Source organism: Durio zibethinus, chromosome 18 (genome assembly GCF_047325235.1).
Source record: "Durio zibethinus cultivar Kanyao isolate XHJ-2024 chromosome 18, ASM4732523v1, whole genome shotgun sequence".
Classification (NCBI taxonomy): domain Eukaryota; kingdom Viridiplantae; phylum Streptophyta; class Magnoliopsida; order Malvales; family Malvaceae; genus Durio; species Durio zibethinus.
Genome location: NC_143179.1, coordinates 3,224,131 through 3,240,131, shown reverse-complemented (window position 1 = coordinate 3,240,131; position 16,001 = coordinate 3,224,131). Strand labels below are relative to the sequence as shown.

At 30.1% G+C, this 16,001-nt stretch overlaps 2 protein-coding genes across 10 annotated transcripts; one reads left to right on the top strand and one right to left on the bottom strand.

Moving 5' to 3' along the window:
• The first annotated feature begins 4,850 nt into the window (after positions 1–4,850).
• LOC111298961 (uncharacterized) lies at positions 4,851–12,230 on the top strand. Of its 9 annotated transcripts, XM_089746985.1 has the most exons (16): positions 4,851–5,181; positions 5,654–5,965; positions 6,064–6,143; positions 6,492–6,592; positions 6,762–6,884; positions 7,104–7,173; positions 7,692–7,778; positions 7,929–7,994; positions 8,100–8,192; positions 8,328–8,384; positions 8,477–8,605; positions 8,704–8,794; positions 9,247–9,335; positions 9,822–10,015; positions 11,352–11,416; positions 11,527–11,613. In XM_089746985.1, exons 2-15 carry the CDS (start codon positions 5,740–5,742, stop codon positions 11,404–11,406), a joined length of 1,461 nt encoding a protein of 486 aa, XP_089603111.1. In that variant the 5' UTR covers positions 4,851–5,181; positions 5,654–5,739; the 3' UTR covers positions 11,407–11,416; positions 11,527–11,613. The 9 variants fall into 9 exon arrangements, with proteins under 9 accessions (XP_089603111.1, XP_089603113.1, XP_022749472.1 ...); XM_089746987.1 differs by lacking the exon at positions 11,352–11,416 and having other exon boundaries at positions 6,067–6,143; positions 11,527–12,230; XM_022893737.2 differs by lacking the exon at positions 11,352–11,416 and having other exon boundaries at positions 11,527–12,230.
• A 467-nt stretch (positions 12,231–12,697) lies between these two features.
• LOC111300266 (uncharacterized) lies at positions 12,698–15,474 on the bottom strand. Its single transcript, XM_022895900.2, has 5 exons — positions 15,114–15,474; positions 14,819–14,998; positions 14,603–14,729; positions 14,311–14,424; positions 12,698–13,203 (listed from the first exon to the last, which is right to left on the bottom strand). The coding sequence occupies exons 1-5, from the start codon at positions 15,381–15,383 to the stop codon at positions 13,088–13,090; spliced, it is 807 nt and encodes a 268-aa protein (XP_022751635.2). The 5' UTR covers positions 15,384–15,474; the 3' UTR covers positions 12,698–13,087.
• Between the last annotated feature and the right edge of the window lie 527 nt (positions 15,475–16,001).

The window sequence follows — 16,001 nt, the reverse complement described above, 5'->3', positions numbered from 1 at the left end:
ATTTACATCAATAATTATTATCTGATAATTATATATATTGTAATATATATATATATATATATGATTATAAATGATGTATTTCTAAATGATCACGTAACTACCCAAAAACCAATAGTTTTGGCTAGTGTCTTATATGCGTGCACCTCAAGTGCGGGCTTATTTCTTTTTTTTTTTTTCTTAGGTGTTAGATTTATAAAATAAAATTTTAGATTTGATTTAATATCATTATTGAAATTAATTTTTGCATTCAAAATTTATTTTTGACTCAAATGCAATGATAAATAATAAAAATTTTGATTTTTCAAATTAAAAACCTCTAAACAAAAAAATTTTCAAGAGATACTCTACGGTATTGTAAGATAAAATTAATTTTATTATCTCTATATTTTTAATACTTTGTTATATATATTTAAATATTTAAATTACTTATATTATTTTATCATAATAATGTTAAAAACTTAAAATTTTTAATTATATTTTTTAAAAGTATTTTATCGATCCAACTTTTCAATTGTAAAAGCTACTTTAGTGAAATCTACCGTGACATCTCTATTAATTTTTGATTGGTTGATGTACTTCGTTAGAGCAATAATTGACCATCACAATCATGTAAAGACAAGGGAAAATGATCTTTACATTATTTCAAAATGAGTAAAAATTTTTATTATTTAATTTAAAAGTAACAAATATTTTTAATTAAATTTATGATTAATATTTATTTAAATTATTAAATTAAATTATTTTTATATTTTATATTTAATTTAAAATTATTAAATTTCAATTATAAATTTAGTTAAAAACACATTATTCATTAATAAAAATTTTTACTAATTTTTAAATAGATGGTGACGCAGCAGCCACATAGAAAGTGAACACCCAGTGTCCAATTTTTGTGGCGCTTGGTTTACGGGACGAGCATGGGGAAGCTGCAAAATCATTGGGGCCTACTTTTCCCTTTAGGGCCGATGACACGACGATTCACGAGACAACTTGTTTACATTGTTCAAGATAAATTATTAATCAATGTATTAATTAAATGGATATTAAAAAATATAATTAATACTTTATTTTTTATTAAATTTAATAAAAATAATACGTTAAATTACATTTTAACTAATCTTAACCGATCTTCACCGCTGCCTACAGGCATCCAGACTCTTAATGGAACAAACTCTCCCAACTCCAAGAACCCAAAAAAAAAAATCATTCTCTTGTTTTCAAATATTACTTTATGGTTTTTTTGTGTTTATTTTTATGAGTTTTTATGAATTTGAAATGTGTTTTATGTATTTTAAAGGTTTAAACAAGAGAATAAAAGAAAACAGAAGACAGGACAAAGAAGAAAATATTTTTTTTTTCGGTTAAAACAAACACAAGAAAATATTTTTTTCTAAAATCATCCAAACAAGAAAAAATTATTTATTTTCTAAAAAATATCTTCTAAAAAATCTTTTATTTTCTAGAAATTATTTTCCTACTTATCAAACGGAACCTAAAAGAAAGCCATCTCCTATTACATTTTTTTTTTTTGAAAAAAATGAAACTTTAGTGGGCACAACGTAAAAGGCAATGAGTTGGTGTATTTGATAAACTCTTTCGATTTATAACCTTCATGCAATATATATATAGAGAGAGAGTTGTTTAATAAAATTTATATATTAATATAAGATAAATTATAAATTGATCTTACTAAAATAAAAATTTTAGATGAATTGACTCATTTAAATAAAAATTTAAGAATCAATATATAATAAAATAAATAATTTGGGGTTAATATATAACTACTGAAAAATAAAGATCACATTAAGAGTTGCTAAGACAAGAAAAATATTAATGATATTTATGTGCTAGTTTTTTTTTTTAATATTAAAATTAGTTTTGATTTTACCAATTATGACTGCAATTATACAAAAATAAATTTTTTTTTATAAATTTATTAATATAAAAAAATTATAATCATATTCAAATATTACATATAAAAAATGAAAAAATTACATCAAATATATAAACCAACTAAACAAAAAACCAACATAAAGTTGGATCAAATATACACATAGTGACATTTGAGATCTTTTAATTGCTACTAAGTCAAAGTTTCAACGGCAATATACAAAAGAATCTTTCGACAATGAAAACGTTAAAATTTGATATCTAAACCAATATAATACAATACGATGAATAATTATTTGATTACATATATTGAAGAAATGTATTTGATATATTAGTGATGATTTTTGAAAACTCTTACAATTGTAAAAGACATCTTTATAATGGAGAAATTTGTTTGGATAATTACTTTTATATTGATAGTTGAATTTTTAAACTCTTCAAGCTAAATTAAATGGTTGTTATATGTTTATTTAATAATTTAATAGTTTATAATTTTCTAAATACATCTTAATAAATAAACATTAATTTTTTAATCTTATTTGTGAAATTAAAATTTCATTGTCATACTAGATAATAATTTTTTTTTTGCTATTGGTATTTAATTTTTGTAATGACATTGTTATTATTTAAAGATTTTGTATGAAAAATTTATATTCACATATTTTTATATTTTAAAAGATAATCTTGTAGTCTGCTTTATACGTTTTTTTTTTTTTTTTTCATGGATTAAGAAATAAAAAGGCAATAAATGATTGAAAAAGATAAAGAATATCATGTGTTAAAAAAAAGGAAATATAATTTTAAGAGATTTAATAAAAAAATAGATAAAAATATTACGAAAGAAGTGTAATTCCTTTTTTATTCCACTAAATAACATTTACGGCGACGTCACTAATTGTCGGTTTTATATTTTTTTATTATTTGATCAAAATTAAATTAATGTTTAATTTGAGTTAAAATAATATTTTTAATTTTAATTATTTTAATTAAAAAATTAAAAAAATAAAATTTATATTAATGAAAGTGAATCTTCTTTTTGAATATAAATATATATTAAATCTATAGATTTAATTAATACTACTTGATGGGAAAGCAGGTTTGCTTTGTTTCACATGTTGGTGATTAAATAAACTTGGCTGTCTCACATGACAGATGCTTGCCTAAAAAATATTTATTTATTTATTTATTTTACATCGATGGAATAAGAAATTATAGGTATTAAATTTTAAATTTTAAATTTGTTAAATTTTATTTTATAAGAATAATCAAATAAATTAATTAAATTAAAATTAAAATTTTTATTTATTTATTTAATAATACTACTGCTGTATTAAGGAGAATAACTAATTTATTTTGTTTAGATGCATATTAGCCAAAAAAAAAAGCTAAAAAAAAAAATCATATTATCGCTTCTTGAATGGTTGAAATTGCTGAGGTTGAGATGGACTTGTTCATGACAGCATATTCGATTTTGATAACCATGACAACGATTGTTATTAGTAGTATATTACTGTTACTACTAATGAAACTAAGTACTAAGCATCGCGGGTCTAACAAGTAGAAGAATATTCTTAGCCATTGGTTTGTGGAAGGTGAATTTTTAGGGAGTATTTCACGTATAATTATTATAATATAATAAATTAATTATAATTTAAAATTATATAAAATTTATAAAAAATTTGTATTTATAAATTATAATTTTTTATATAATTTTTATTATAATTAAATAATTATATTATTATAATAAAAAATTATAAGTGATGTATTTCTAAATGATCACGTAACCACCCAAAATCCAATAATTATGGCTAATGTCTTGTATGCGTGCACCTAAAGTGCGGGCTTATTTCCTTTTTTTTTTTTTTTTATCTATTAGATTTATAAAATAAAATTTTAGATTTTATTTAATATTATTGTTGAAATTAATTTTTGCATTCAAATTTTATTTTTGACTCAAATGCAATGATAAATAATAAAAAATTTGACTTTTCAAATAAAAAAATTTTCAAAAGATACTCTACCGTTAAAAAGTATTTTAAGATAAAAATTATTTTATTATCTTTATAATTTTTAATACTTTATTATATATATTTAAATATAATTAATAATATTATTTATCATAATAATGTTAAAGGCTTAAAATTTTTAATTATATTTTTTAAAAATATTTTATCGATCCAATTTTTTTTGAATTCAAAAGGACAAAATCTTACGACAAAAGTAAAAAGAAAGAGATTAAGATTGAACTCTAATTTTATATATTTTAAAGATATTTTTAACCATTAAACGCGGACACTTATAGCGATCCAACTTTTTTCAATTGTAAAAGCTACTTTAGTGAAATCTACCCTGGCATCTCTATTAATTTTTGATTGGTTTATGTACTTCGTTAGAGCTATAATTGACCATCAGAATCATGTAAAGACGTGGGAAAATGATCTTTACATTATTTAAAAATGAGTGAAATTTTTTATTTTTTAATTTAAAATTAATAAATACTTTTAATTAAATTTATGATTGATATTTATTTAAATTATTAAATTAATATTTAATTTAAAATTATTAAATTTTAATTATAAATTTAATTAAATATACATTATTCATTAATAAAAAATTTTACCAATTTTTAAATAGATGATGACGCAGAACCACTAGAAAGTCAACACGCGGTGTCCAATTTTTGTGGCGCTTGGTTTGCGGGATGGGCATGGGGACGCTGCAAAATCATTGGGGCCTACTTTCCCCTTTAGGGCCAATGACACGACGATTCACGAGACAACTTGTTTACATTATTCAAGATAAATTATTAATCCATGTATTAATTAAATGGATATTAAAAAATAACTAATACTTTATTTTTTATTAAATTTAATAAAAATAATACGTTAAATAACATTTGAACTAATCTTAACCGATCTTCACCGCTGCCTACAAGCATCCAGACTCTTAATTGAAATAGTGAGTCAAAAACAGTGCTCAAGCTACGTGCAAATCCAGCCAAGTCGGAGATCTGGGACATCTCCACCTCGGAGGCTCCAATTTCTCCAATCTCTTTCTTTCTCTTTCTCTCTTTTTTTTTTTTTTTTTTCCTTTTGTTGTTACCTGGGAGAGACGTCACCTGAAACTTGGTCGCTTATCTTCTCGATTCCACAACCGATAATCCAACAAATAAAATAAAACTCAACTTTTTTTTTTATATTCCCTGCCACAAAGAAACTTTTCCTTCTTTCCTCTTATTAGGAATTTCAGAAATTTACAAGCCCTCCAATTTGGTGGAGCCTCTTGAATCAGGTGCGCGGTTTTTTTATATGTATTTTTGCTCATTTCTTTTGCTGTTTATGAATAGTTCGTAGTCTTTTTTCTCATAATATTTTTGGAAAGCTGGAAATCGAACCATCAGGATCAACTGCGTTTAAGATTTCAATATATACTAATATCAAAGAAGAAAAAAGATTGTTAGAGCAGTTCCCTCCTTCCTTTCTCTTTTTGAAATTTCTATCATAGTCCGTTTTTTTTTTTTTTTTTTGTTGATTTATTCGTGTTTTACGAGGGAGGTCAGTATTCACTTTTTTTTATTCATGCAAAATAATTATTCGTTAATTAAATATATTTTCTGTTTAATCACAGTGATATGCATTTATATTCTTATTCTTTCCAAAAAAAAGTTTATTTTCTTTTTAAATAATTCTTTTTAGTTTAAATCTGGAATTTATTCTGTTTCATATAATTGAAAGCTTTTCTTATTATTATTTTTTTATTTCAGGGAACTTGTATTGGCAGAAATTTTATAGCATTAAGCTCTTATTTGGTTGGAGCTACTTGTTGGGAGAATTATCTTTTTCATTGAAAATGAGAGCGGCTGTTCGATCAGTTCGCAACCTGAGATCAGCTTTTGGACATCAAAGGAATAGTAATTCAACTGCTTTTGTAAGAAGGCGAATTCATTTAATTGAAAGCAATTCTATTTCTGTTTATAGACTGCCTGACAATGCCGAAATCTATAGAATTTTGTTACGTACATTTTCTATGTCAAAAGCTTTCTCAACAGATGCTGCTGCTAAAGTTAATATCACAGGTTCTATTCCATTTCATTTGTTTTTTTTTTTAATGAAGTAAATTAGATTAGGATATGGAACTAATGTGAAATTGTGACTTATGTGGTTTGTAATGAAGAAGTGAACAGAACAGGGCCTCTTGTGGAGTATGAACGAAGAACTGCAGCTGGTGAACTCGTCGATGGTGATGCCTGCCAGGTATGAGTTTCTCTTTAGCCTCTCATTTGTTATTTATTTTGTTCCAGAGGATAAGAATTACCAAATAAATAAATAAATAAGAAGGGTCTTATGGTTGATGCGATTTTAAATCTTGTGCTAACTGACCAGTCATTAATCAAAATCAATACAATTTGAATCCAGCTTCACATTCATGAAACTGTATACACCTGCTAAATGTTTGAATGGGAATTTCATGTGATTTGGTTTATGACTATATGGAAATCATCTGTTTCTATTTATTAAATGGTGTTCTGCTGGTGTGGTGTTAAGCAGTTTTGAGGTATGGCATTGTGAAGTTATGCTGATTGCTGACTGTGATTATTGCAGGTAGGAACTTTAAAAGAACTTCAAAGGCTTTATGATGAGATTTTTGAGTCAGCTGATGCCTGTGGGTTGGATCGATATGCAGTTCCTGAGAAAATTGTTAGGTAAATGTTCTGTTTTATTGCTCCCATGTTTTGACCCTGCTTTTCTAATTTTGTTTATATGCGGATAGATTGCATTCTTGCTGTTCATCTTAATTAAATTTAGTTTCACCATGTTCTTGTTGATTTGTTTCATTTATCAACAGTTGGTCATTATTTTGTTTTTCTTCAGGAATCGGTGGTTTTGGTCTCGTTTAATGCCACAGTCTTCATACGCCCCTGTCAAGGGACTATATCTTTATGGAGGAGTAGGCACTGGGAAAACTATGTTGATGGACCTCTTCTTTGATCAATTGTAAGTCTCACTAGCTTATGATTCTGTCAATCAGAAAAATGGAGGCAAAATCTGACTTAAATTATGGGTATATTGTTCAAATAATATATGATATCTGTATGTATAAACTTGTGCTATTCACCCAAAAAAAGCCTGTGATATTCGTACTCATCATTGCTAGCCATGCCAACTGCTCCTAGTTGATTATTTCTCTCCTCATGTTGTATTCCCCTTTTTCAGGCCTTGCAATTGGAGGAAGAAAAGGATCCATTTTCATGACTTCATGTTGAATGTCCACAGTTGCTTGCAGGTGAGAATCTGTGTCATTGTCCATTTCTCCTAGTTGAAAAAGTTAATCACCCAGTTTGAAAACATCTCACATTGCAGACAAGGCCTAGTACAGGGTATCGTTATTTAGCTGTTTTTATTCAACAACTTTAGTTTTGGTCAGCATTCTTATCTTTATTAATAGAAATAAGAATCTGTATGATGTTTTCAACCAAGGACTTATTGATATGGTCGGTGGCAATTCTCTGGATGGACATATTTGTCAGGTTAAAAGCTAGAAATGTTATGTTTTAGTTAAAACCGACATCCCAGTTGGCCCCTTTGTTTATGCGTATTTATTTATTTATTTATGCTTTCATGTGTGTATGTGTATGTACATATGTACTTGTTTAGATATTGGATTCTCTCCTTGTCAAGCTAACACTTGTACGTGGAACTTTTTTTTGACAAAATCTCATTCTGTCCTTTATGATAATTTGCATTGCACTTAGTGATAAACAAATGTTTATGTGAGTTTATAACAACGATTAACTCTTGCAGAGGCACAAGGGTGTGACAGATCCACTTGAAGTTGTAGCAGGAGAGATATCTGATGAGGCAATTTTACTCTGTCTAGATGAATTTATGGTACAGCATTTATTGTACCATTAATTTTCTGCACAAAAGGGGAACAAGAATTATTGAATTATCATTTATTATTCTGATTTAACATTCTACATCAATTGCTTTATATTTCTGCATCCAAATTTTGATTTCCATATTTGTGGTCTTTTGCAGGTGACTGATGTTGCAGATGCATTGATACTGAACCGTCTTTTTAGATATTTGTTCAGCAATGGCATCGTAAGTAAACATATCTTGTTGTAGTCATTTTTGGTTGGCACTCATTTTCAGTTGAAAATTTACAAGAAAATTGATTGCATGGGCTCTAATGGGAGGAAAGTGTAGATACTTGTTGCAACTTCAAATCGTGCTCCACACAATCTATATGAAGGTGGATTGCAGAGGGATCTTTTTCTACCCTTCATTGCGACTTTGAAGGTATGGGTGGAGACATATTCTTAATGTAGTGAATTGGGGCGTTGGGGGTGGTTTGCTGGGTGATGGGTGAAGTTTTGTCAGCCCTATAGAATTAGTTTGGAATTTATTAAAAACCGGGAGCTTATGTTTCTGTAGGAAAGATGTGTTGTTCATGAAATTGGTTCAGCAGTAGACTATCGGAAACTGACCTCGGTATGATATAAATCCTCCCTGTGCAGATTCACAGAAATTTCATTTCTGCAATTCTAGCTTCAAATTATCATTTTCTAATTTCCAATGTGCAGGAGGAGCAAGGTTTCTACTTCATTGGCAAAGATTTGTCCAGCCTCCTCAAAGAAAAATTTCAGCATTTGATCAGTGAATATATTGCTAGTCCACAAGTGGTTGAAGTAGTTATGGGTAGGACACTGCAGGTTTGTGCTACACTACTAATATGTATTCAATGTAGGGTCGCATTACTTGATTGATTGATTGATTAATTTAAGCATTTCCTTTTCTTTCTTGTGAGCAGGTTCCACTTGGTGCTAATGGATGTGCTTATTTCTCATTTGAGGAACTTTGTGAAAAGCCTCTTGGGGCTGCAGACTACTTAGGATTGTTCAGTAAGTGATATTTAAGCAACGTTGACGTCTACAGTGTTTTTCTTGTTTTGCATCTCAACTAATTACTACAAGGATATCTTGAATATGCGTTTGGCACTTTAGATTAGAAAAATAATTTATAGTTGTTTCTACATTATCTAACATTCAGAACCAATAACTGGACTTCAAAAAGTGTGATTTGTTACCTTAACTGTATTTCCTGCATAAACTCAAGAAATTAGTTATCATTTTACTTTAAAAGCAGGTCTCTGTTACGCATTTGACACACTACCATTTTGTCATATGAAGGTTACCTTGGTTGTACCAGCCTCAATATGGATTTTTTCATGTTAGTTCTTTTGGTGGAAAATGTATTATTTTGGTTAAAATATTCGTTTCTGGATAGATCCTTTGATGAAAATCTTCAGACATTATGTTTTGATTATATTTCTTATACTATCTTCTTCTTGCAGAGAACTTTCATACCCTAGCTTTGGAAGGTGTTCCAAAATTTGGACTCCACAACAGGACAGCAGCATATCGGTTTGTCACTTTAGTTGATGTATGCTCCATTTATTCTTGTAGCTTTGACTGTTTTCGGATCTCATAAGACTAAATTGATCTTTCCTTTCGTAGACATGAAAAAGTGCTAATCTCATTTATTTCTTTGTTTGCCTAGGATATGTATTGTTTTGGTCACATATCTCAATTTTTTTGGGATTAGCAGTTTCTTTTTATTTTTATTTTTTAAGTTGGTATCAAGCTGTTGCGTGAGGACAAGTATTCTATGTACAGGAATGGTTCTGTTTATCGTGAATGAATTGCTACCTAGCAATCTTGTTGGGAGTATAACATTTTAATGATGAATGAAGTATATGATAGATCCATTAGCCTTTAATCTTGATTCTTCAATTTTATAAAGCATATGTTTTAGAGATGTGAGAACCGTTTGCACCTATCATGATCTCATATTTGGATGCTGAGTTCTTTTGTTGTTGTGGTGAAACCTATTTCAGTTTCCCTTGAATTATCATTTTCTTTGTTGCAGGTAATGTATGAGAACAGGTCCAGACTGTTGTGTACTGCAGAGGGCAGCCCACAAGAACTTTTTGAAAATATTGTGACAGTTTCAGATGCCCGGCAAATGGCCCCTCGAACCTCCTCGAGGTCAAGAAGAAATGATGATTCTGACCTTTGTGTGGATAATGAATTGGGATTTGCAAAGGAACGCACCATTAGTAGGTATAAAAGCTACCCTTGACATAGAAACTTTTTTGATATCTTACTGAACTCTTTCTTTGTACCGATTTCATTAGTTTATTGATGCACATACCATCACATTGTCCTAGCAATTATCTTTATGTAAATATGTTTGTGCATTCATTTAGGTTAGTGGTGAAATGCTTATCATAGTTCTTCACGATGGCTTTCGGCATAATTCATTACCGGTATTATTTTTTATGACTTTCTTCTTTTGAGTTTTGTCAAATTTTATCTGGTGAGAATTAGTTCAGGTTTAGGAGCCTGTTTATGACTCGACTCGTAGTGGAATCTGAGGTGAAATTAAGATGGTTTATGGCTTTCAATGTTGATTTGCTCGTTAGGCTTGTCTGTCTCTTTAGAGTAGTTGGTTTCTGTCAGTCAAATTAGTACCTTAGTTTTGCTCTTGTATGTGTACAAGTTGTATCTGTTTCCTAAAAGTAGAAACAGTCACAGCTTGGAATTCTTCTTGGGGTGTGGTTTTTACCTTTGCTTCAAATACTGACTGACTCCGTAAAAACTAAATAACACAGACTAACAGAAATGAACAGCAAAGAATACCTTGAACAGCATGCGGAGGAGGAGAGGCAGCTTTCTCAAGAACTTGCCAACGCAGATGCCGTACAAGCTTAAAGCATAAAAATATGTAGAATGAATGATATACATGTATTTCAACAATGAACAGTTTTGGTCACCATTGATCAGACCACTTCTTTGGATATGATATTTGTCTGCATTATTTGCTAAACTTTAGAGCCGTCATGCAACTAAATGCGTACATATAAAAACTATGGCGCTTGAATACGGCGAGGTGGCCATGTCCGGTTTGTTTGGGGCCCCTGCAAATGTAACAACAATCTTACGTACATAGTATATAATGAACATGCATGCACTGTACGTTTACATGTACATCTACGTTATAGGCGTTTAAAAACCATGCATGCCTACTGCAGTACTGCCTTTTTCCAATTTCATAATGTTTTTGCTTTCACCTCATGCATTAATTCTCCACTCATTAATTATACGATTTCGTTGTTTCTGCTAAATTAAATTTACGGGCAGTTTCAACCCCAAGCTTAACCATTTTATTAGGACGTGGATTCCAATAACGTTAGGTTTAATCTCCAGCATTTATAAATATTTTCCATTTTTTTTAATCTTATCCGTTTATGCACCAACAAAATTATGAGAAATTTGAAAATTAAAGGGGATCGTTCTGGATGAATCAATAACTTCTTTTATTACATATTACTCTCTCATTATCTAACTGTTTTTAACAAAAAAAAAAAAAAATTATGGGCAAACTCTGCAACTACAGGATGGGAGCTTGCACTTTTTATTGCACCAAGCTCCAATGGAGATGCTGTTGCTGAGAATAAATTGGTTAGTTCTTATATAGAGTATTTCTTTAAAATAACCTTGTCCAAATTTCATTTAGTATTTGCCATTCTTCTTTCTTTTCATCTCGGTGACTATAAGAAATTAAGATTCAGTGTTCAATTAACTTAAAAAGTGTATGATATCCCGGAGATACAGCCAGCTTTGGATTGTCATTGATATATCTTTAAATGCAAATTGGAGAATTGGAAGGTGTAACACTAGACAGGTTATACGATCAAGCAGTAGTGAGAACAAGAAGTCAGGAAGGGGCATACAACTTCGGTCAACCTTTTGAGGCTGATTACAACCAGGATCCCTTTCATGGAAGCAGTAATGTCATACCCCCAACTGATGCGCAAATGACAGCCATGGCTCAACAGCAAACTCACATCATGCAGCAGCAACAGCAGCCTCCCATGGCCATGGATGGCTACAATACCGAACCCTTCTGGGAATCCCTTTGTTGAGCAGAGCATGCTATCTCATTCACCTGAAGCCTCTTCTTGCTTAATTTTAGGGATCCTGAAAATAATGACGTTTCTGTTCAAGAGTACATTGGCTTTGAAACATTGTGGAGGTATGCCAGGATTGTTTGGAAGATTCATGCTTGTACACCCCCAACTTGACCAACAGAGAAAACAAAAGATTTTATTTCTAATGGTTATTCTTTTGTAACCCCCACAAGCTGCCTTCCACAGGCTTTAGTCTAGATAGTTGTAGAAGCTGAGTGCTTAACAGATTTTATCCTCCTATTGAGAGCATCGAGTGATGCCAAGAGCCCAAACAGTAAAATAAATAAATAATTGAGTTGATTGCACATTTAAATTTGAAAAATACATAAATTTTGGTATTTAAAAAATAAAATATATAATTTTGCACCCTAAACTTAAAATTATATACCACGCTAACTCAACTCCACCTAATCATATCAACTTATACATATAAAGTTTGATAAATATGACTATATCGATCAATATTTAATACTTTTATTAATAAATGACATAACTATAATAAAATTATATTAATTAAATGCCAGAAATATTCGAATTTGGATTAAAGTAATTTGATCTTTTAAGAGTTTTTTAACTCAATTTGTTTATATGCCCACCCCTGAGATGTAACATTCAACAAGATTAGAGTTTGAACCCTCAATTCTACAATTCTTTCTCTTATTCTCAGTATGCAATTTTCTATGTATCAAAAAATAATAACAATAAGAGATATATTTTCTCAAAATTTAAGTATAAATAATGTAATTAATTCATAAATAATTGGAGGGCAAAAGAACTAAAATTGGGTTTTCCTTTCAATTAATTGGAATATGTATATGAGAAGGCCTGTCCAATAAAGAAACTCAACTTGAAAAGCAAGCCAGATAAATGTTATATGTAATTTCTAACACAAGCAAGAAACGTTCAGACAGTTGGTTTACACATCAAAATAAGCGAGGAACATTTAGACCGACCTCTCAATGCAACTCTTGCATCAAGTAAGCAAAAATGTATTGTTTTCCCTAACTAGGAAGTGCTCCACTTTTACTTGCAAAACAATATCCTGCTCCAGAATAGAAAACAACTTCCCAAGCCTGTATCTTTTAATTGCTGCCTTGCCTTCATTTTTTTTTTTCAATGCGTTTACCAACAAAGAAAATATTGCTAGTGACTAGTGGACATACTAACGTTGGAATGATATAGAATACGAGCCAGTGTTTGGATCTTTGACGGCTTTAAAGTTGTCGACACTCATCCCAAATCGACCCAGAACAGAGTTGCCCAATTCTTTTAGCTTTCCTGCTCAGGGGACGTATATTTATTTATATATGGTTAGTGATGCATAAATGAAGCATACAAAAGGATAAAAGAGTACTAAAATAGCTTCAACAATTTTACCAACGATCACTAGTTCAACATTCATAATTATACCATCAATATACAGCTTCATCAAATAAAATTTAAGCTCAATATCACCCCAGTTCTATGATACAAACATTAAACATTGAAATAACAAAAATAAGTTGCAAGAAAATATCAAGTTCTCTTCGGCAGGAAACGATGCTCAGAAAAAATATCAGTGACTAGAATCAAATGCCAAACTGCTTCCATTTTCCATTTGATTTCAAAGCCTAGAATGAAATGCGAGATCCGAATGATATTCAATGGATGGTATGCAACAAATGCAGATTGCACACAGCTAAAGTGAATCATTTGACATGGGCACTTCAAGTCTAGTCTTCAATTAGAGATGGAAACCAATAACCAATAAATAAGATGCTTATTGCCATTTGCATTTAGTAACAAAAATAGAATGATCTAAATTCGCTTAAGTAGTGCTTGGAAAAATGAAGTCAATATGGTATAGTAAATTTGGTTTATTAGATACATCGAGCTAAAGAAGTAACCAATAAATATAGGCAATAAGATTCAAATATAAAGGTATTTGGTATGTGATGAATGGGAATGTGAGCTTGAAAACCTCATTCTCATCTAAAAATTTCAAATGCACCTTTGAATACCACATACTAAATACAAAGGAATTTGACTCTAATTATTTTTGCACACATTAGGTACATCCATTAGTATATTAACTCAATGTATGAAATCTGAAAACACCCCTTAAAACTCACACTTTTAACGCAACCTTGAATAATGTAATCATAAGAGATTTAGTAATATGCCTGAGTCTCCCCCCTTCCTTTTCTCTTCGTAATATTTATTCAGGATATAATAATGTAGAGCAGTAAAGCATCCATCACATAGTCAAGGCAATATGAAGATTATGATCCACTATGTAAATGTCCATAAAAATAATTTACCTCGTTCAAGGAATGCAATACATGAGGCTGATCTTTGAGTTGAAAACAAAAAATGAGGCAAATAAAATGTAGAATTCAAGCTTACCAATCATCTCCTCTTTCATCTTTTCTCGTTTTTCTGCAGCCAGTGGTTCCAAGCGTCGAATGGCCTTCCTAGCCTGCTCATTAGAAGGATCCAATTCCAATATCTTTGTCATATCTGCAAATTTTATTGTACTTTTTTTCAGAAAAAAAGTTACAAACATATATAATGTTGACACATAAATCAAATCATCAAGATAGATCAATGGATAAGTTTTCAGGAACCGCAAAACAAAAAAATATTTCTGACTTTAGAATAATAAAAGAAAGAAACAATCAAATCAAATCGAACTCACCAGCGATAGCCTCTTCAAAGTGTTGAAGCTTTTCATGAGCTTCTCCTCGTCTAACAAGAGCCTTTACATAGGAAGGATTAAGTTCCAATGCTTTCGTACATTCCTTAATGGTTTCCTCATACTTTCCCTGAAAATGTACACTTTTTAACAATATCTATTATAAAAAAAAAGTTCAAAGAAAAACGATTATTCAACTTTAAGTAGAAAAAAAAATACCAGCTTCAAAAAGCAAACACCGCGATTCGAATGACAAATGGAACGAACTTCAACGGAAGTAGGCATCTCCTCCGTAACTTGCAAAGCAATCTCATATTGTAGCAATGCCTCCTCGTAGTGGCCGTTTCCAAACAATTTATTTCCTTCCATTTTTGCATCATTTGCTTGTGCCAAAGCTTTCTAGAAACAGATTTTTTTAAAAATAAACAAAAGATAGCTATTATATTTCATTTTAATGATTAGTTAAGAAAAAAATAAAATAAAATAAAATAAAATAAAAGGGAAAGAAGAGAACCTCTTCCAATTCGTCGTCGTTCAAGGCATCTTGATAAGAATCAGGACCTTTCTGTTCGGATGATTGTTGATCGTGGGCGTGGTCTTCTTCTTCGTTGTCGCTGACGTCACGTTCGCTCGCTGTTTCAAATCCATCGGAAGCAGCATCTCCTCCATTCACATTTGATGATGCGGCGTCCACCGTATCCGAAGTCGTCTCGGATGATGAGGGAATCGCTTTCGTGGCTTGTTGTTGTTGTTGTTCATCGTGGTGAGTTTCAATCAGCACCATATTTGGGGTTAGGATCAAAAAGTCAAAAATAGCCTTACTCTTCAAGCAAACAAACTGATTTATGTCAAGCCGAAGAAGAAATGAGATCAATAGCTTTAGACAAGCTAAAAGAAAAAATAATAATCAGCTTCCAGAAAGCTCTCAAAACGGCATCGTTTTTCTTGAATGTTAATAATAATTATATAAACAAATTATATTAGAATAGAACTGGGCTTTCCTTAGATTGGGCTTTCGAATCAGAAGAGAACTGCTAAAATGTTTTGGATTGGGCTTTTACATAGTGATCAAACTAATCGGAAGACTGCTGCTAAAGCACTAAAACGAAACATCCTAATTTTTAAGTCGGTTAAAATTTATTTATTTTAATGAAAAAATTTTATATTTAAATTTTATCGATGATCATCTATTAAAATCATCTTAAATATATGATTTATAATCACATATTTTAAATTTTCAAATATGACATATCTTATTTTAAATATAAATATAAATTTTTAATTTAACGATAGAGTTCAATCTCCAATATAATTAAAAATATTTTCTAAGAGTCCATTCGGACGTCCTACTACACTAAATCCCTTAAACGACATTAAAATCCAGCCTCCTTAATTGTTTTAA